The 22,679-nt window shown below is 32.2% G+C and overlaps 2 protein-coding genes across 3 annotated transcripts; both read left to right on the top strand.

The window, feature by feature from the left end:
• The first annotated feature begins 17 nt into the window (after window positions 1–17).
• Window positions 18–2,023, top strand: LOC127788966 (protein AGENET DOMAIN (AGD)-CONTAINING P1-like). Its single transcript, XM_052317687.1, has 2 exons — window positions 18–729; window positions 1,169–2,023. Exons 1-2 carry the CDS (start codon window positions 138–140, stop codon window positions 1,189–1,191), a joined length of 615 nt encoding a protein of 204 aa, XP_052173647.1. The 5' UTR covers window positions 18–137; the 3' UTR covers window positions 1,192–2,023.
• Window positions 2,024–6,294: 4,271 nt separating this feature from the next.
• On the top strand, window positions 6,295–12,497 carry LOC127789153 (mitochondrial acidic protein MAM33). 2 transcript variants are annotated; one of them, XM_052317956.1, is made up of 4 exons: window positions 6,295–6,459; window positions 7,166–7,479; window positions 10,460–10,544; window positions 11,969–12,117. In XM_052317956.1, exons 1-4 carry the CDS (start codon window positions 6,346–6,348, stop codon window positions 11,993–11,995), a joined length of 540 nt encoding a protein of 179 aa, XP_052173916.1. In that variant the 5' UTR covers window positions 6,295–6,345; the 3' UTR covers window positions 11,996–12,117. The 2 variants fall into 2 exon arrangements, with proteins under 2 accessions (XP_052173916.1, XP_052173915.1); XM_052317955.1 differs by lacking the exon at window positions 10,460–10,544 and having other exon boundaries at window positions 11,969–12,497.
• Window positions 12,498–22,679: the final 10,182 nt, after the last annotated feature.

Raw genomic sequence — 22,679 nt, 5'->3', positions numbered from 1 at the left:
TTCATTGTAATTTTCAAAGTATGAGGGGCGCGTTCTCTAATTTTACTGAAACTCGAGGGTATGGAATATAATTTTAATTCCGTAAAAGTATTCAAAGTTCAGACAACCCAACGTTGCCACGTGGACGAAGACAATAGATGGGCCCTTGTAACTCTCCACTAGTTCCAACTTCCAACCTCCATAAATCCCACCAAAACCGGACGGCTCTTTCCCAAATCAGCTACCCTTTTGGTCCTTTCCGAAGCTCCATCTCCTCCTTCAGAAACCCTTCTGTTCCCGATCGTCAAACGCGTAACGCAGCATCATCAATGGAGAAAACCGGACAAAAAGCGGCGGATCACTACGTCGAGGTGTGCAGCAACGAGGACGGCTTTCTCGGCTCCTACTTTCTGGCAAGAGTGATCGGCAGCGTGGCCGGCGGCGAGAAGCTGCGCGTGGAGTACGCGACGCTGTTGGACGACTCCGGCAAGGCGCCATTGAAGGAGGTCGTCCGAGCTTCGCATGTCCGCCCTTTGCCGCCGCAGGTTAGGGTGTCGAGATTCGACGTGCTGGACGAGGTCGACGCCTACGACCTTGACGGCTGGTGGGCCGGTAGGGTTACGGCGAGGAAGGATGATTTCAACTACGTTGTGTATTTCGATAGTTCGGGAGACGAGTTTGATTACCCAGCCTCTGATTTGAGGGTTCATCTTGAGTTCGACAATGGCCGCTGGGTTTCTTCTGTGAAAGGTGCGCGGCTTTATATATATACACACACACTCTGATAAGGAAACTTGTATTTTATTTTTAAATCATAAATATTTATTTTATACTATTTTTTATATTTAAATAATTTATTTAATTAATGAAAAGTAATTTATAAGAAGTTAAAATACATTTATTTACATTTATCTATATATACTTTTTAACATTAAATAATTTAATTAGCTACTCTACCATGCATATTTTTTGATAGGGCATTTTTACCAATTAAAAAATTTAACATTTAATCTTTAACGATCAAAATATTAAGATTTAATATTCAGTATTTTAATTATTATAAATTATTATTTTAAATACTTAGCCTAATTAAAAATAAATAAAATTATTATCTATGGCTATTAACGTTATATCGAATTTAAAATAATAATTTTGATATTTTAATCTAATTATAGTTGTTATTTACCAGGATTTGATATGTACAAGGAGTAGAGTGGTGATGAAAAGCCAGGCTTGTGTTGTGGGTTGTGTTCCTATGAGTCCACAATTAATTTAATGTAATTTTAATTGGAGTTATGATCCCATTCCCATCAATTAACAGCACTACACCCAACACCTCTCAATTCATCCAAACCTTTTTTGCCTTTTGAATTATTCAATTTTTGTTGGGTGTCTAACTCTTACTCCTCAATGCCTTCAATGGGATGCTAACATCTTAATGGTGGGACCATTATGAGTGCTAACCTCTATGGTTTAAAGGTGTCTTTTGGTGTTTTTGAGTTTTTAGTTTTGAAACGTAAACAAATATTTTTAAGTTATTTTTATAATTTTAAAATTTTTTTGAAGTCGTATTTCTATTTTCGTTTCGTATCGTATTTATTTTTTTTATTTTTATTTCTGTATAACTTAACTTAGTAGGAATTGAGTCTTTAATCTTGTGAGCTAGAGATTATAAGTTAGATTCTGTCAACGTTCAGATTTAGCTGATCGTGATTTATAAACTCGTAATGAGAAAATGAGCTGAAATATAAAGAGGAAGAACTAAGTAGAAGCAAAGACAAAAGGATTTTACATGATTCAGCCAGAAAGATGCCCACTCTATGATTATTCTCTAGTTATTCTGACAGAGTAATAATATGGTATTATCCGTTCCCCCTACAATGGTGTTGTTAACCCTTATTTATAGTGAGAGGTGCTTACAATTGTATAAAATATAAAAGTGTAGAGATGATATCATGGGGGATAAGATGTCCTTATCATCTCCATAAAATCGAGAATGGGGCTTCTTATTATCAAGGATCTAGTTTGTCTCACAAAAATAGATGGGTCCCTGCCTCCAGTTATCCAGCAATCTGGTTGCTAGGTGAGTTAAATAGTTTAACCGATGAGCTGTATGGTTAGACCAGCGAGTTAGAAACATTGCCGGGAGCTTGTTGAGTATATCACTGAGAACTAGCTGAAAGCCTTGTTGAGAGCTCTTTTAGTTCTACGATTTGAGGTCAGATTTTAGCAATGTATGAACTTGCTTGACGAGCTCGATTGGGTCTACTGGGCTTTAGGCGATTGGGCTGATCTGAATTTAACCTATAAGAAGTGGTACGAAAAATATGCATAACAGATTCTTAATTTTATTAATGCTTAGGTCTCCAACTATCAATTATGAGTGGTAGAATCTAATGGCATATTTTGTAATCTACTATAAATATGTTGTGTTTTATAATATTTTATTATTTAATAAAAATATTTTTGTAATTAAAAATGAGATACACCATGGCATATTACTAAGGTGAATCTTTAGCAACTTATCATTATCCAAATAATCATTTTGTCCCTATTTAATCATTTTATCCCTCATATATGTACTTTTATCTCTGATAAATAGAGACACAGAAACAGTGTTATTTTAGTATTTTTAAAATATTTTTTATTTTAATAGTTAATAAATAGTAAACAAATATTTTTATTCTGTTTTCATAATTTTAAAAATATTTTGACACTATTTCATAATATTAAATAGAGATTAAAAACACATTTTTAATTTGAAAATGTGTTTTTATTTTATAATCACATTAAAAATGATTGCAATTTCGTCTTTAGAATCCCAACAATTGCGTTAGAGACAAAATTAATTTTTGTTTACTTGAATGAATAATAAAATTTATGTTAATTTTTTATTAAATAATATTTTTTTATAATTTTTATATTAAAAATTATATTTATAAAAAGTTTATATATTTTTGTTTATAAATTTTAAAATATTATCTATTAATCACTGATATTTCAAAACTGTTACTGTTTAATCATTGAATTTTAAAATATTACATGTTAGTTAGTCACTGGACTTTAAAATATTACATGTTACTCACTAATATTTCAAAACTATTTTTTATCCGTCACTCGTAAACTTAAAATTTAGTAATTAACGAGTGACAAGTGAAAAACGATTTTGAAATATTAATGACTAGTAGATAATATTTCAAAGTTTAGTGATTAAGTAGTAACAATTTTGAAATATTAGTGACTAATAGATAACATTTTAAAATTCAGTGACCAAACAATAATAGAATGCAAAGTTGAGTTATTATTAGTGTAATTAATCTAATATCTTATTCATAATTTGATATATCATATATATAATAATTATAATTTCAAATGGCAAAATTATTTAATTTTATTATTATTATTTTATCTTATTTTTAACTATCCCATCATTATTTAATTTGAACGCCAAACCGCTCTCTCAAGTCACTAGTAACTTTCGAGAACTAGCACAAGTGAGTATAAATAATATATTAAGATAATGTTTCTTAATTAAAATATAAATAAAAAATAGAATATAAAAATATTTTAGATAAAAGTAATTTTTATTATATTTATTAAATTTATCCGATAACATTTAAAAAATAAGTCGAGTGATTTTTTATCTTAAATTGTTCATAAAAAGTTATGTGACAATGATTAGTGATTAAATTTTGTAAAAATTTTATCATAATTACACATTTCTTTTGATATTAAAATTGGTTTAAATTAGATATTAATACATGTTTTATGGTTATATGCAAATTTAAATTGAAAAATGAATGAAATGAAGTTCTGAAATAAAATTTAAAAATAATAATATATAATAATATATAATACATATACATCAATACATACTTGCATGTAATATATATATATAATATAATCTATTAATAATACTCAATTGCTTACTTGAAGGTATGAAGAAAGTAGGCTTGGAGACTCAGATTGGATTGAATAATGAATAATTTAAACCCAACCAATAAAGAATTAAAGCCCAGCGCATGCCCATTAAATTGAAGGTCTAGAGCCTAATGCATGTTTAAGGTCCAACTTAAGCAACCCATAGAAGACATCATTTGGATAAAGTCCAAGCATTTTTTTTTAATCCTAATGAAGATCCATGTATTTTTTAATCCAAATGAAGATAAAAAACTCAATTGTAGAATTTTTTTTTTAAATATTTATTTTATGAGTGCTTTATTAGGTGTATTTTTTAGCTAAAATTTATTTAACTTTAGGTGTGTATTTTAGCTAAAATCCATTTAACTTTAGGTGTGTATTATATCTAAAATCCATTTAACTTTAAGTGTGTGAGAGTCCATTAGATATAATTATGTCTAGTTGAATAATTGAAATTATGTAGTTTGTATTGCATCTTGTGAGCTATAAATAGCTCACTTATTGTAAGGGTGATTATTATTCTTGAATCAAAACTCAGTTGTTTTCTTAGAATTCTCTATTTGAGAATTGCTTTTGTTCTCTCTTATTTTATTCATTATTTTTTCTTATGATCTTACTTTATTTCTTTATTCTCTTGAATTTTTATGTTGTTACTTTATTATCCACCGCCTAAATGACCGGTTAAATTATGCTTTTAAATTTCTGCAATTTTAATTCCTATCATTTAAATTATCCACCGCTTAAATGACAGATTAATTTATGCTATTTTAATTTCTGTCATTTAAATTCTGTTATTTAAATTACGCTATTTAAATTCCTGTCAATTAACTTTTAAATGGAGATGAGTAGCTAAATCCAATATTGGGTTAAGGCAAGAACAGTGTCTAACGCCAATGATTCTCAAAGAAAACTACGCTTTAAATAAGTGACATTAATTTAAATTTCAGTATGAGTGTACTAATTATTGAGAAATCACTAAGTTTGGATTGGAGCGTAAGCCTAATTTAGAACTTTTATGTCACGCATGGGAGTTACTAGAACTTGAAACGCTATCATACCCAAACCTGGATGATTAATTTAGTTATTTTGTATATTAATTGCAATTGAATTTATAGTAGTTGCTTAAATTAGAATCTCATATATCATGTATGAGGATTGCTTAAATTAGAACTATCACCATCTCTAATTGCATTTAATATCAAACCCTCATATATGAAATTAAATTAATGTTGCTAATCTTGTCTGCTAAAAATTGGGAATTAACGGGTTGGTGCTGAACTTGTCTTAACTCAAGTGCTATCCAATTTCATATTCTCACATTTAACGTTTATTTTAATTTTTGTCTTACTTTATTTTCTAGTATCTGTTATTTAAAAATTTATAAAAAAATCTTGTTGCTAATTCGTCCAAATGCGTGTGCGTATGTGTGACATTTTTTTTTTTTTGCTATAAATAAATCTCTCAGTAGACGACCTGAACTCATCTAGAAAATATAAATTTAAATTTGGATTACAACTGCACTCGTATACTGATAAGTATAAATCTTTCACAAAAAATAAAGAAAAAAATTATAAAAGCTTTACTATGTTTTTTTTATTGTGTTTTAATTGTAGGGTGAGAGTGCAACCAGACAACTATTAGAAAAGAAGTCACGTGACTTATTATCTGGATTTTCTTAAATAAATTTATATCTTCCCCTCTAAATAAATTTATCTTGACTCTTATAGATAAGAAAAAAAATAACGTATGTGTTATTCAGTGTATTCTAAAAAAATTAATAAATAATTTAATAAAAATTTTAAAATACTTCTTAGGCTTATTTTAACGATTCTATATCTTGATTTGAAAAGTATTTCAATATAAGTTTATCTTATTTATTTTAATAAATGATATATAAGAATAAATTATTTTTGTTTAATTTGCTTCAATATGTTGAAGTGATAGAAAGGTAATTTTTAACCCTATATGCCACGTCAATATCTAATAATTTTTATATATTTAAATTAGGTTTTATAAATTTTTAAATAAAAATTTACTTAATCAAATTTATAAATATTATGTAAAATAATAAAATCAAAATACTAAATCCTAGATCCTAAACATAACTCTTCGATAACGCAAAGAATTCATTGCACAAAATTAAAAATTTTAGATATCGCGAGATAGTAAATTTGATTATGTTTTCAAGCAAAAGTTAGCAAGTAATCAATTATGTTTATACGAGAGATCATGTTCTTGACTTTCAACTCGTGATAAATTTATCCGTTCATCTAAGTTAAAGGTTGATTGTGATAAAAGAGAGTTCTTAATTTTTTTTCACGTTAAAAAAAAAATTCCTAAACATGAAATGTAAATGATTGATGAATCATGAATGTAACAATATATATAGCAGGTGTACTCAAAATGTAATTTCCCCAAATCGGACAGATTCTACAAAGACAAACAATGCCGAGGATAACCACTGTACTTCGCCAGAGTCGCAAGGCCATCCAAGATTTGGATCTTCTCAAAGTCCTGCAATCAGAAATCAGATGCGAACAGTCCCTCAATCCCGAACTGGTTCTCTTCGCCTCTACTCGGTTTCTGCATTTGTATCCGTATTCCTATGAATCGTTGATTGGATGGCTTACTGTATTGGCGTTTGTTTGAACATTAACCCGAAATTGAAAGCTTTTGTTAGGGTTTTTGGGTGTATGTATGGTCTCTGGGGAACAGGGATAGAGAAATATGCATTTAAGTCAATAATAGGGTTAGATTTTTGGCAGAAAGTTAAGGAAAGCAAAGAATTGATCTAATTTTTGGTTTATAATGTTGTTTAAATATTGAGAGTACTTTCTCAGGCATAGTGATTAAATGGAAATTGAGAAAAGGGGTATTTGTGGCCAAAGCTTACAGAGTGTTCAAATTCCTAGACTAGGGAATGTTGTACTGAAAGAAGGATTTTTTCTACACTATCAGCTACATTGGTAAGAAGTGCTCACCTGGGTTTCAGGCTGAGACCCTAGATAACATCTGAACAAAGTTGGATTCAACTTTATTCTAGGGAAAATGAATTGAATCGGTATAAAAAAAAAAATTAAGGTGAATTCAGGTAATTGGGTGGGGAAAATGTGGAAATAGCTTCTTTTTGTGTAGTTTTGGCATTCTTCGTTCTTTAAATTGTCTTGTTCTAAACTAGAACATTTCTTATAGTTCAAGCAATTTTATCAACTACTGAAAAAGGGCTAGAGTTCTTGTAGAGTTGAGATCGATGACCTAAATGCAGGATAATCAAAGTGGTCCTACTGGAGATTTCGTGTTGGATTGGGATTCACCACAGTCCCAAGATGTGGTTTTGCGGAAGAAATATGAGTCAGGTGAGGAGGTTGCAGTTTCAGCTTTGCTAGGTCCTGAAATCACTTGTGCAGATAGTAACTCTCGTAGAGACGTTTTAATGAAGATATGCATAAAAAAGCCTGGGTTGAGCTCTATCTTGCAGTTTGATTGTGGTTATTCATCTGAGTTTGATGTTCACAATGCTTATTATATCCCCCCATCAGCTTGTCTGCACTCTTCAGTCTACAAGGGCCCCTCGTTCAGGTACAAAGATGAGCTACTCTTAGTTAATCGTTATTTATACTTTTTTTGGCTATATTGTAGAAAAATATATTTTAGTTTGAGTTTTTTTCCTTAACTTTATCGAACTTTACATTCTGCACAGGCTTCCCATCCTGAGACTTAATCTGTGCTTTCTTTTCAAATTTCATTTGAAACAGAACAGGAAGGCTAAGTGGTGTTTTTGGAATTTCTTTTAGTTAGTAGAACCCTCTTATGTTCTTTTGTATGTTCTTTTGTATTTTAAATTCATCTTGAGCTATGATTACATAAACTTTCAACAAAATTTAGGTTTCTCAGAGACTCAGAGGTAAACCTCTTCCGTTGTTGTATCCATTTTTATGGTCCTTGTCTTCCTTTTTATTTTTTAGTTCCCAAGGATGGCTTCCTGTTAGGTATGTTCACCTGCAATGGCTAGTCTTTTCTTGGTTTTATTCCGCTATTTATGAAAGTTTAACTAGATATTTGGGCATCTTTATAGGATTAGATGATTGAATCTTTAAACCAGTGAGTTACATTTTTCTAGTTGTGGAAAAGCCTTTACATAATGCAGGATAAGACTACATAAATGTGACCTCAGTTCCACATCCCATATTAGCAGGATTTTCTGCACTGCTGCTGTTGGCAACTCATGTCATGAATTAATAGGTCACTTAACATATATTAACTAGTATAGCTTCTCAACACCCCCTCCCAGAGTCTCTGACACCCACGCACCAATCCATTGTTGCACTCTTAGAAAATGGACAAGTTCTTTTAGTTTATAAACTAAATAATTACAAGATATTGCAAAGATCTTTACATGTTTAACCAAGATACTCCTCTTGCACTAAATTTAGCACCTCATGATTTTGGGATTTCTAGTTCAACTCCCAGGCTTACTAGATTGTTTCAGCACCCATACTTTTATATGGCAAAGGATTATAGTTGTTAGGGTTTTAGCTAATTACACAGTATAGAACTATATCCACCCCTCCCCCTGCCAAAAAAAGAAAAAGAAAAAATCAAATAATCAAAAGTGGTTCTTCTCTTGCATGTTGAAGGTACTTAAGTGATATCTACTCTTTATTAAGTAGCTCCAGAATTTGAAATCCTCTATCCTGATCACTTTGAAGACATGGGTGAATCCAAGAAGTTCTAAAAACAATTTAGGTTTTTTATGACCCATTTTTCATTCATTTTTCCCTACCTTTTCATATTACATCTGGAAATCTGACTTCGGTAACATTTGCTTATTATTGTAAGTGGTCTAAGCAAATGGTCTCTCTATATTCAGCCTTATTAGGCCCGCTTTTCATCTTGTTTTGTAGTTAATTGAGGCCTCTAGCCCTTATCGTCTCTAAAAAACAAAATATTTGGTTTGACTTTAGCATTTGGGTGCCTCTCTTTTCATTTCTTTTCATTTCTTAGAATCATGCAATGGGAATAAATTGATCCTTGTGCCTGTAATCATTAGTTAACAGCCCAACATGCAAGTCTCTGATGGGCTCGAGTAGAAATATCTTTTGCCTGTTTTGACCATGAGGTTTATCCATAACCCTGCTTTTTTGGAATGAAGACCATAGTACCATACAATAAAATTGGATAATCAGTTGCGTTCAAACTACTATGAATCCCACTTCGGCTATGGCCAAGAGTATCATGCCTCTATTACTGAGATGCTCTTGTTGCGTGTTGTGTCCTTTGAGTCACCTACCGTGTGGCGCTTGATGATGTGCTCCCTCAAAGATCCACATGGTATGCTCAATCAATTTCAAAGAACAGAAATTTATCCTATACTTGGAACTTGCTGGATGTAACATTTCCAAACACTTTGGCCAAGTTTTACTGAGATATTCATCTTTCAAAAACAAATATTCTAATTGTAGAATGTAGGATTGCACCAGTTCATTAAGTTGTTTTGGACTTTGTTTAATGGAGAAGGAGAAAGTAAGTAAGCAAACCAGCTTGCGTTCTCAGGTGCACTGATTTTTAAAAATACTTGAGAGCTTGGTAGTCATTATTTAGGAGCAACTCTCTTTAAATCAAGCATGTTACCCAGTGTTGAACATCTGTCCATGGTGTAGAGCTCTTGCTCATCCATGGTCCACTTTGTCGAGCATCAGAGTTTCTAGCCCCATTGAGTTCTTGTTGAAGAATGCTACAAGTTGGCCCTCTTGTCTTGTGATAGTTTTGATGCCCACACCTGATGCATCATTCTCAAGTTCAAATCATTTTTCAAAATCAGGTGTGGTTAAAACTGGAACATATGACCATTTTTTTTCTTTTCATGGTGCAAATTTTGCTTTTATTGTTCTATCCAAAAAGTTGCTTTGTTTCAAGTATTTGGTAAATGGGGCTGCTTTGGTGTTGAAGTTTCAGAAGAATCATCTGTAGAACATGGTGAGGCTATTGAAACTCCTGATGTCACATATGGAATTTGGCTTTGGCAATTCTCAAATGGCCTCTACCTTTGTTTCTTCCATCTTGATGTAACCAATGCTCACCATATAGCCCCCAAAAATCAGTCGATTGGTTATGGATGTTGTAGTGTGCTAATTTTCTTCAGTACTTGGAGCACCTCCCTCAGGTGTTGTGGATGCCCGCCTCTCTTGCCTACAAATATAAATTAAGGATCATCAAAATAAACCCATATAAATTTTAGATAAAATTGTTGGAATATCTTATTTTGTAGGTTTTCTGAAAGTTCTTGGGGCATTTGTCACCTGGGAAGAAACAAATTGATGGCAGCACTGTTCAAGTTAACTTTGGGAAACACCTTGGCTCCACCCAGTCTATCTGACATACCATCCAGCTAGGATATTGGGAATACATATTTGACTGTGATATTCTTTGTGTCCCTACTGTCAACACACATTCACCGATTACCATCCTTCTTTGGCGTCAATAATACTAGAAAGTTTAGGACCCATGTTGTCACTGATTAAATCCTAGAATCTCTAACTGCTTTAGGCTCATCTACTAGTGCATCAGATTGCTTCAAGATCTCATCAATCACGTTCTGGATGTTGCTCACAAGAGGTGATTCTATAGGGGCTGGATTTTTCCAGGTACTGCCACTGAATTTCTGCTTCATTGCTGTCCCCTTTAACTACCACAGCAAAAGCCTGTTAACTTGCATGGGCCTAGGGAATTATGTAGACTGCTACTAGAAATATGTTACTTCTGTCTGGAATTAGTACAAGACAGTCTTGCTTCATTTGGGCAAAAACAACTTTACTTATCTGTGTAAAATAGTTATGTACTGTCTTCGCCTGTGTCCATCATATTTAGGCTGGATTGCCTTGTCTACCTAGCAGCAGTATATGGTAGGCATCCATTTCCTTCATGTCTCATAAGACCCTGTCCTTCTCGTACTTGCTGATGGAGAAAGCAATATACATTTCTTCATCGCCCTTGTTACCCCAACATCTTATTTCCAGCTTTACACCTTTGGGATAAGGGAGCTTCTATGTTAGCAAGTTGCAAGCTTGTTGGCCCTTATTCTAGAAACTATTATCTTGTATTTATGCCATCGTTGATTGTATCATAACTAATAATCGTTTGACAATACGATGAGTCATGAAGATATTATGTCACTGAATATTATCCTCTCTGGTTGTATACATCAGTCATCAGGCCCTTTTCCTTGTAGGTCCACTTCACATGGTTGTCGTCCTACTTACCTTCAGTTCAGAAGCAGTCTCCACCCACATCCTCAGGGTCCTAACCTATGTACCCTTTAAAACCTGTTCTTTTCCCCTGTTCTCTATTTCATATCTCTTGATATTGTTTTTGTATCTGATACCTGATCATTAAGCAGCTTAAGGAAGTCCTCGTCTTTTGACTATTTAGCTTACACCCAAAACAGCAGGCATTACTGGAGACACCTGGAAGATAGAATGGAAGTAAATTATAAAAATGCACTTAAAGTTCATCTGATGTATGTGTTTATCTTCCGATAGCATAAATTGTCCCAAACCGCTTGTGGATTGGTGCATGGTGTATTGTGTATTTTTCACTTAAAAATTATAATGTTATAAGGTCAAGGGAAAATTTTGAACTTCTAAAAAATTATTAAGGTTGATGTTGTCAAAACATGTAAGTAGTTTGTCATTGCATGCACTCTCTCCCAATCCGAGGGAGAAAAAAAATAGAGCTTTAGATGGAATAAATGTAAAGTATTTTCATTTCATGTTATCGCTATTGTCTCTTCCAAACGAGGAGAACTCCCTTCCTTTCCTTTCTCATTCCATCCCATCCCCTGTGGTAAAGTTAGATGACTTGAAATGGAAAATTTCAACTGTATCAATTTCCTACTTGACATTGCTGATCAAATAAATATATCTCTACTTGAACTGGGTAGCATTCATTCTATTTGAAGTTTCCATTTCTTCTAGTACATTTGTTTGAACTCATAAAAACTTGGTATTTGATGTTTCCCTTTTCCTTCATAACGGCTTCTCTAATTATGCTTCCTGTATCCTACACGCAGTTCGTTGGACCCACAATTGCAAGATGAGCTCAGAAACTATCTGGTGTCAAAGGGAATTGACCAGAGTTTTGGCGATTTCCTTCTCCACCGCCTGCACAACAAGGAGCAAAGTCAGTACCTGAACTGGCTTCGTAAATTGGAGGCCATGGTGGCAGGAAGTGAATCATCATTCGACAATTAACAGAGCTCTCCTACATCTTCAAAATCTCTGGTTCATTGACGATGATAGTGTCAATGTGGCAGGTGAATGCAGATTGCTTCGGAGTGAAACCCAATGTCCAACTCTAAACCAGAATCGACCATTATAGACATCAAAAGCTATAATGTGGAGTTGTTTTTGTTCTGTAGTTTAAACTTGTCCAAATCAAATTGTTTCATTTCTTGTTGATGATATGGGTTAGAGTAGCCTTATTAAAGATAGGATGCTAGATAGAAATAACTAGCGAGTTAGAATTCATGTAGCCGGCAGCCGTGATGGTGCATGACATATATTTCCTTGTGAGTGAAGAAGAATGGAATAGAATTTATATGGCATTGGTTTAGATTAGATGTTAAGTGTGCAGTGTGAAGAAAAGGCTTCTTCTAAGCTAAGCACAGATGGCATTGTGTTTTCAGAATGATTCTCATGAACTGAATTGAAAATGCAAATGAAACTCTGGATCCCACCCTTTGCCCTATTTTTATAAATCTACCCTTTATCTCTCTAGAAACCTTCAATCTGCTTATTTTCTTTTCAAATCTTGAAAGCCGAAAAAGTTAAGAGAGTGAGAAACACACCACACAGCAATTATTCACTTTTCTTTATGGTACCCCACCCTTCTTTCTCTATGTCTCTGTATTGCCAGCTTCGCGTGGCATCCTCTCTCTCTCTAAACCTCGGTTCACCATCTCCTTTAGGGAAGAGAAGATAGAGATCTCAGGAGGTACGTTGATCTGCTGATCACTGTTTGATAAGGATTGATTTAGATCTCTTGTGTTTTTTTCTGGGTGCTTATTGCCCTGTTGTTTCTAACTTGACTTTGATTTAAATTTCCATGGGTTGATCTGAGCTAAGATGGTCATTTGGTTATCCGGGTATTCTTTAGTTATGGTTTATATTTTGTTATGTTGATTGTGTCGGTCAACAAACATGCCCGACACAAAAAAAAAAAAAAATTAAGAAGAGGGCGTGGGCCCATAAGGGGTGGTAAGTCCCACACACCAACCTCACCCTGCTACCATGGGAACATAACAACCCCCCAGAAATGACGGATTGTTAATGTCAATAGCTTTATTGATTTGTTGTTGATTTTAATGTGCTTAATCTGCTGTTTGATCAGTGGCGTGGTGTCCGGTTGTCAATAGCGTTCTTTCTCGAGGTGGCTGACGCATCATTGTTTGGGATTTAAAAGTGATTCGGATCTGAATTTGTAAAAGTTACATATATATATATATATATATCTGCCGTGAGAAAGAGGAGGGAGAGGACTGTGTATTTTAATATATAATATATATATATATATTAATAAACATACATAATATGTATGAGTAATGCTATTCGATGCCCTAATATAGGTCGAGTGGTTAGATGAATAATATGTCAGTGTCAATTCGATGGATTGCGAGTTCAATTCTCATTCTACGCAAGGGTCAAAGATTCAATCTGCGATTTATTTTTTCTGATGTAATCGAGTACACGAATACTGATAATCACGTAAAAAGCGTCATCTCAAGTAATGCTACTCGACATCTAACACTTATTTAAGTAAGAGATGTAGTGATAATTTACTCAATTATCTACTTTTATTGTTTAAATAAATTATTCGACGCCCTTAATATAGGTCGAGTGGTTAGATGAATAATATGTCAGTGTCAATTCGATGGATTGCGAGTTTAATTCTCATTCTACGCAAGAGTCAAAGATTCAACCTGCGATTTATTTTTTCTGATGTAATCGAGAACACGAATACCGATAATCACGTAAAAAGTGTCATCTCAAGTAATGCTACTCGACATCTAACACTTATTTAAGTAAGAGATGTGATAATTTACTCAATTATCTATTTTTATTGTTTAAATAAGTTATTAATATATCTCTAATTAAATTATTTAAATAAAATATTATATTATATTAATAAGATATCAACTGAACATACAAGTAATATTACACGAACTTAAACTTACCCTATTTAACCATTTATATCATTTAACTCGAGGAGGGATCTATTGTATTTTTTAAGTTACAAAAGGGACCTATTACATCTTTCAATGTCCAATCAATATCCCATGTGATAGAGTGAGGGATCTCTCTTCTCTTTCTCCAAACCGTCCCTACTTTTTTTGTCATCGTCATCCATCGTTTACATCTCCATCATCTATGTCTACCTCCTCGTCGTTGTGTGTATATATATATAATTATATATATTATGTATTAAATCAAATCTTCAAATAATTGTGTATTATATATGTTTATTTCTCCAAATTGTATGTTGTCCATATATTAATAATTAATTTATAAGGCATTAACATAAATGTTAATTTAAACGTGAATGTATAAGTAATATTACACTATATCAAGAATCTTATGTTTTTTATCTCAAATAATATAATATTTACTTGACGTAAATAAAATGAAAGGAAGACATCAAACATGATGTTAACATAAATGTTAATTTAAATATGAATGTGTAAATAATATTACATTATATCGAAATTGTTACGTTGTTTCCTTCAAATAATATAACATTTACTTAAGGGAGACATCAGACATTGCTCCAGCTCTCGATGCGAGTGAAAAAAACACAAAACTGTACACTATATATATGTATATACACAGAGCGGGGCAGGGCAGGGCAGGGAGAAGATTTCTCCCGCCCTCTGTTTCTCAAAATTGGCCACTGTGAGCGCATTGACTGCGCCTGCAAGCTTGCCTGCTCCCTCTCTCTCTCTCTCTCTCTCCACGTGCATGTGCAGAGAATGACTTGTCCATGTGCAGAGACTGACTTTTCACAAAACGAAATGCCCGAACCCATTGCCATTCTTGACTCTCCTTCGCCTTTAAGAGTTCTCACGTTGTCTCACGCACATGGGAAGAATAACTCACGATCCACGATGAGTTCTTATTATATAATGCTTGTAAGGAGTCACTTTTATAAATGAGAGAAATTTTTATATTACGACTATCATGATTTAAATTTATATCTTTACCTATAATTTACTATCCGAATACTAATCGTACTATGCCTCTCGAAGCAACCCATTGTTATTCTTTCAATCACGGATGATTTGTTGCGTGCGATGCCGACTACCAGGAGGACGGATGCATGGGTTTCATTTTTTTTTTGGGGCCCACTCCTCTTGGAAAGATCACTTTTATGTGATTTTCAATATTTATATTTTTATTATATTAAAAAAAATAAATTATAAATTAAGTTTTAATTTTTGTATAGGACAAAAATTAAATTTACAACCCATCAAATTGATATCAACATATTATTCATCTGACCATTCAACCTATGCTCTGAGTCCACCCCTTATCTTCTTTCACAGTATATTTGGTTGAATAAATCTTATATTGGTCGATACAAATAACATAAGAATTTTGTTCTTCTAATCTCTTTTCTTATTTTTTTATTTTATTAATTATTAATTCTTATATATAATATATAATTTGTATAACAATTATATAATTAATATTATACAAAAATTAATTACATATTGAGTACTTTTCTTATTTGTATTACCCCTTTAAAATTACCATTAACTATTAATTATAATTTAATTAATTATTAACTTTTAATGGTAATTTAACTCCATTAATTATTAATGGTGGATGCGAACATTATACCGGATCAAATTCACTAATCCAATACTATACCTATTTTTGGATATGACATGTTAGGTTCACAACTGAATAGCAATTGAGATACATCAAATTCTTTGGTGTCGATCGAACATGTTAATATACAATGAGAATCTCTCAATCTCTCTAAAAATATCTCAAAAGGTTATGAGTGATAATTAACATTATGTTAGGATGATCCTATCGACAGTGAAATTGATATTTCTAATAAAGCTATTTGGACTTTGGATTACCATACACTATAATCATTTCATTGACTAATATCTCAATTAAGTAAGAGTCATGAACTGATCAAACTCACAAATTTTGATAACTATGACAAAATCTAGTATGGTGTGATCGAGATGACACATTGAAACTTTTTTCGACATCAAAAACCCTTTTCAATCGTGCGTACTTTGGTCAATGTTTTTTCAATCACTAATGAAGTAAGATTACATAGGATGTTCATCTCACGCTGGTAGTTAACGAATCCAATCAACAATCCCCTACCTTCATACACCACTAAACATAGATCACACAGAGAACATTCTCACCTCATATTTAGACGGTTTTGCGTAACGACAAATCTCTGACACTATCCTACAAGACAATTATGTCGCCTCCAGTCTAAGGACCAATTAAACAATCGAATGCCAATAACATATCATTAATCATCTCATCCAAGTGATTTGTTAAATGTGTCACACTCAGTAGATGTTCAACCAATACTTATCCACATGCTTGCTATCTGCATCTCATGTAATATGGCATGTAACTCCCAATCTATTATCATTAATATCCCATACTAATCAATAGTAGTAACCCATATGTCAGTTCGTAATCGATTAATCATATTTCTCTTCTGATAAATCCAAGGATTGAGAATTACTTTAACAAATTATGTGTTATATATCTTTTATCACATATTTATAACAATTTAAGAATAAGATCATCATGACATTTAGGGACTTATTCATATATAATTAGAGATGTATGAATAAAAATATAACAATTTATTGAGATGTATGATTATATTATTAGACCCAACATATACACTAGATGTTATCTAAATTTAGCATTAGAGCACTAACACCAACATGAACTTCACGCTTTATAAATTTTAATTGTTATATTTTTTATAACAACAAAAATAAAAAGGAAAACACAAAAAAAAAAATGCATTTAAATATATTTCGATTCTATTCTATTATTTAAAGTGTATTAAATGTATTTTTTTGTGACATGCTCTTAGAAAAATCCATTAATTATTATAAATAGTGAGCAAGATTAAATTGGTGATATTCTTATTTGATGGATTAAGCTATTCAATTAGCACAAACACATGATTAGGTGAGCCACCCTAATCAATTAAACTAAAATGTCCCAAAGCTTGATTAGCCAACTAATAAATTTTCCAACAACACTTATGATGGGCATAATTAGGTAACCTACCAGCTAGCTTATAAATGACTTGTAAACCACTCAAGAGGGAGCACATGGAGTAGTTCAGAATTGCCTAGTGGCTTTTATCTAAACAATCTCATATAAAAGACTATTTGTAAAGCATCTAAACCTACTATGTGGTGGCACCTCATGCTCTGGTCATTTGGGAAGTAAGGCTCCACCAACATGGCTCAAAATCCTACCACCACCCCTTGGTTGGACCTCGGGGTCATATCTTAAGTAATATTTTTATTAAAAATTATGCTTGAACCATCATTATATAAGTTACAAAAATAATAACTCAGTAATAAATAAGCATTTATAACTACATTTCTCATTACTTTGCCGTTGTTTGATTATTCTCTCGTTACGTCACCATACACTAATTTAATTGTCGGAATTTACCTTGAAGATGAAAATTCTGAGCTGATCCGAAATATCTAAAATATACAAAAAAAATTCTATTTATTTAAATAAATACATACAATCAAACCCTTTAGGATCAATATTACATAACATCAACAATAATCATAAATTCAATTTCATAACTTCTATATCTCTAAGTAACCAACTTAAATCGAAATCAAAAAAGAAAGGCAAAGGTAATTTCTATTCACCTAGTTCTTTAATTTTAAAAATAAAATCAAATATCTCTTAACTCTTAAATATAGTGCAGATGATTCACCACACGCATTTAAAAGTTTAGGATATTATGAGATTATGAATTTAATTTTATCTTCGTATAGGTAGATTTTCACTCATGATAAATTTGTCTGTATATTTATATCATATTAAGATAAATTATAATATAAATTACAATAATTATTTTTGAAAGTGGCATTGGTAAGTGGGGCAAAAACAATGGAGGACAAATCATTTAAAAGTAAAAGAGAATCAGTTTACATTTCCAAAGTTGCTTATTGTTCAAGAATGAAATTATTCACATTGATTCCCCCATCATAGCATGCTAGACCAACCATGCGATGACACATGGACACTCATGTCCTATAGCATGCCAGACCAATCATGTGATGACACATGGACACTCATGACCAAAGCAATCACCATGTCACCTATTTTAAGAATAATATTAAGGGTAATGAATTATGTGATTTTTTTTTTATTAAAAAAAGATAAAGAGATCACGTATTATTGTCTTTTTTATTTGACACATTCTCCAATGAGCATGCGATACATGTTATTAGTCATTACCCTTAGCAATACTCTTAATTTTAATGTATAATGTTTTATTTTTTTTATATAATTAAAAATAAATTAATTAATTTTATATAAAATATTTATGAATAAAACTACTTTAGATTGAATTATACTTATTTTCTATTTATTTAAATAAATACATCCAATCAAACACTTTAGGATCAACATTACATAACACAACAATAATCATAAATATTAATTTGATTAGATAGATGCAGTTTCGTAAATTTTAGATTTTTAATTAACTAACTTAAAATAAAATTACATTATTTAAAAAAATTAAATAAAAAACTAAAGAAAGAAAGAGTAGGGTAATTTCTATTCACCCGGTCCTTTAATTTTAAAAAGTAAAATCAAAGATCTCTTAATCCCTAGATGTAGCATAGACGATTCATTGTATGCATTTGAAAGTTTAGGATATTATGAGATGATGAGTTTGATTTGTCTCTACAAATTATGTAATTGATTAGATCTATTCTAAGGGTTAGATTTCGAGTTTCAATTTGTGACAAATTTATTTGTACACCTAGATTGGATTAAGATAAATTGTGAATTTTAAAAAAAGTGAAACAGTTCAGGTCAAAGATTATTTGTGATAAGAAATTTCTTGAGTTTTTTATATTAAAAAAATAAAAAAATCAAAGATGTCTTAATTTATAAAAAAAGATTATTTTAAAAAAAATATAATATTAAAAATAAATTATAATAATAATTTTTTAAAGTGGCATTGGTAAGTGTGGCAAAAACAATGTGGGGCACATTATTTACGACTAAAAGAGAATGAGTTTACATTTCCAAAGTAATGAGTTTACATTTTCAAAGTAGCTTATTGTTTAAAAATTAAATTATTCACATTAATTTACATGAGCATGCCCACCAACCATGTGATGACACGTCGTCACTCATGACCTAAGCCATCACGTCAAAGTCCATTTAATTTAATGTGTGATGCTTTATTTTTTTATTATATAAAATATTAAAAATTATCTACAACGCGTTTATACATAAATCGCGTCTGACCCATGACTCAAAGTCTTTCTATAGGATCAGACAGGTTTATAAAATGAAGATTAAAAGATTAAAATACCATCATCCATATTATATTGAAAAACGTGTAATGCAATGTGAACGAGGGTATTTTAGTCTTTTTAATCCTTATTTTGTAAGTTTATCTGACTCTCAAGAATTTTTCAACGGCCCAAGCCTGAACTAGATTCGATTTTGTTCTATTACAACCTTAATTAATCCTTCAGTTTATATATAATTTAAGGATAAAATAAGTGATTTGTTGTATGATTACTTATTAAGAATTATCTATAACGCAACTTATATAGGTAGTGAGCGATAAAGTGTAAAGGTAGTATTACTAAATTTAAATCCTCGAATAACGTAGAGATTAATTAAAATTCAATTTACCAAAGACTTTAGACTAATTATTTAGTTTTTATAAAAAAAATTAAAATCATTCTAAATGTAAAAGCACACGTAATAAGACTCGACCCACAAGTTCAACCCTTTTCATTTAATTGGATTAATTAATTAAAAGTTAAAATATAATTAAAGTTAACTAATTTGTCTTTTGGCATTGACTTTGGAAATTTTGTAATCAGTTTGAATTTGATAATTCGGTCAATCCCTTTGGGCTGCACCGCAATAACCTAAAACTTTATTTTGAATCCCACTTGGAATTAAAAGAAAAAGAAATTCCAAAATGAAAACTCAAATGAAATGATTTTTAAATTTTTACTAAATTCAAGTATTTTAAAACTCAAATAATTTTTTAAACGAGTGTTGATAGCTCCCTTTAATATGACCTATTAATTAATTATTTTTTCTAACTAAAATATGATTTTCTAAGCGAAGTTATTTTATTATTATCTCAATTATTTCCAGTTAACTATATTTTAATAATTTTATTAATAACGTCTTGACGTAATGAACATATATTTTAATATTTTGAGTTTTGACTTAAAGGTTTTTTTCAACTTGTCAATATCTTTCCTTTAATAATTTGATGGTGTTGTGGAGATCCATCTCATCTGGAGTAAAATAAAAAATTATTTCACTAAGATCTCCCCGGGTTTCGAAAATTCTCGATTAAATTTCAATTGAGGTAAGGGTTTTGTATTTCTCATCCTTATCTCGATCTTGCATGTATAGATGTAGATTGGCTTAATGTATTTTTTAGTTCTTGAAAAACTAATCAAAAATATGGTTTTAAGGATATTAACTAAATTATATTCACTATTCATCGCTGGATAAAATAATTTTATATACTTTTAATCTCTGCCTTAATCAATGTTAACTTTGCCTCGTTATGCTGCCACATCACTGATACGTTACTACCACGTCACTTATAATATCCACGTTTATTGTCCATATTTTTATAAAAAAAAAAAATAACAGCGTCTCCATAGTTGGGCTCCCCGACCATGGCCACGGGGAGGCTGGGTTCCTCGACCCAGCCGTGGCTGGAACCAAGAACTCGACAATTTGGCTGTTGGCCGCCATGGTCGTCGGCTATTAGGGGTCGGGGAACCCTAGAACCTTAGTTCCCAACCCCCAGCTGTTCCCCGACCGTTAGGAGTCGGAGAGCCCAAGTTTCCTCGACCCCCAGTGGTCGAGGAACATATCTAGGCAAGAAAGAGAGAGAGAGAGAGATAGGAGGGCATCTGTGTGTTTGTGTGTGGGTTTGGTCGAACTTACCAGTTTGGTCGAAGACTCTATTTGGTGGAGACGAAGTTTGGTTGACGGTAGCCTAGATTTGGAAAAGATAAAGCTCGGTCGTTGGTCGCGGTGGCCAGTTGTCGCGACAAAGAGAGAGAAATAAGAGGATGAGGAGGAGATTCGGCGGTCGGTGCAGGGAGTAGATCGCCCAACGATGGCTGTCGACGGAGACAAGAAGCAGTAGCGGTTGGCGGCTAAAATCGCGAGTTGTAGATTTGAGAACAAGAAGCCAAGCCCAACAATCAAATGGCAAGGCAACGGTGATGACGATAGAGGCCGTAGAGGCAAATGATAATGGCGATCATGCTGTTGCTGCTGTGTCCAAGACGACCGGCAATGGCTGAATCGACGACGAGTGCAAAGGCAAGAACAGTTCAAAACGAAAAGAAATGGAGAAGGGGGAATAAGGGCTCCCCATGGTCGCCGACAGCCATGGCTGGGTATGTGTATGTGTGTGTATATGTGGTAACGTGGCAGTATTGGGGAGTGATATGTCAGTAACGTGGCAGCGTAATGAGGCAAAGTTAACGTCAGTTAAGATATGAACTAAAAGTGTATAAAATTATTTTATTTAGGGATGAATAGTGAACACAATTTAATTGATATTTTTAAAATCATTTTTTTATTAGATTTGGGAAGTTCTTTGTTGGAAAAATCAAACAATTTTTCTCAAAAACAAAAGCACAGTAATAATATTCAACAAAAATTATTAAATAAAATATTAAAAATTAACGAGATTTGACCGATTTGACTTATGTCCTCAAATACCACTAAGATATTTCATTAACTTCAAAGTGATAAATACAAAGAGAGTGAAAATGAGAGAAATACAAAATCATGGGATGATTGGGGTGAGTGCTTTTATAATGGGAAGGGACCCTTCCCATCCCACTCAATTAACAATATGGGATTGGGAGTCGGTCACAATCCAACACTCTCAACTTGGGCCAAATTTTATAGATGAATGAATTCAAGGTGTTTCGACTCTGTTCTGATACCCACTAAGTTCCATTAAGTTAAAAAATAAGATGAGAACTTCTATCCTACCAAAATATATAATAAAATATTAGAGTTTCGGGGATGTAATGAATTATGTTACATGTACACTATTTTTGTACATTTTGGGCTACACAAGGAGTATTATGACCAAAATACTCTGCGCCTCTCCATGCGCCTCACGCGCTTTTATGTGCCTCATGAGGGGTTTTTTGTCATAATATCCCATTTTGTAGCTCAAAATATATAAAATGGGTGTACCAATAACATTTTCTAGGATGTAATAGATCCGTCAGTAACTCAGGTCTACAATTTGATGTAAATTTATAATTTAGGGGCCATACTCATAAAAAAAAAATTCCTATTTAATAATTTTAAATAATTAATCAATTAAAAAAAATCAAAACTTGTACTTTATTTTTCATTTATTTATTTTGGCTATTTACCCGAAAAGGAAGTACACAAATTAAAATCCCCCGTTGCCACGTCGTCAATGCTGCTGTA

Source organism: Diospyros lotus, chromosome 13 (assembly GCF_014633365.1).
Source record: "Diospyros lotus cultivar Yz01 chromosome 13, ASM1463336v1, whole genome shotgun sequence".
NCBI lineage: Eukaryota > Viridiplantae > Streptophyta > Magnoliopsida > Ericales > Ebenaceae > Diospyros > Diospyros lotus.
This window is presented reverse-complemented; position numbering and strand designations above follow the sequence as displayed.

Coding starts and splice junctions, on each gene's coding strand:
- LOC127788966 (XM_052317687.1), top strand. CDS start 138: ATGGGCCCTTGTAACTCTCCACTAGTTCCAACTTCCAACCTCCATAAA. Junction 730..1,168: donor CTGGGTTTCTTCTGTGAAAG/GTGCGCGGCTTT, acceptor GTTATTTACCAG/GATTTGATATGTACAAGGAG.
- LOC127789153 (XM_052317955.1), top strand. CDS start 6,346: ATGCCGAGGATAACCACTGTACTTCGCCAGAGTCGCAAGGCCATCCAA. Junction 6,460..7,165: donor AGTCCCTCAATCCCGAACTG/GTTCTCTTCGCC, acceptor ACCTAAATGCAG/GATAATCAAAGTGGTCCTAC. Junction 7,480..11,968: donor TACAAGGGCCCCTCGTTCAG/GTACAAAGATGA, acceptor TCCTACACGCAG/TTCGTTGGACCCACAATTGC.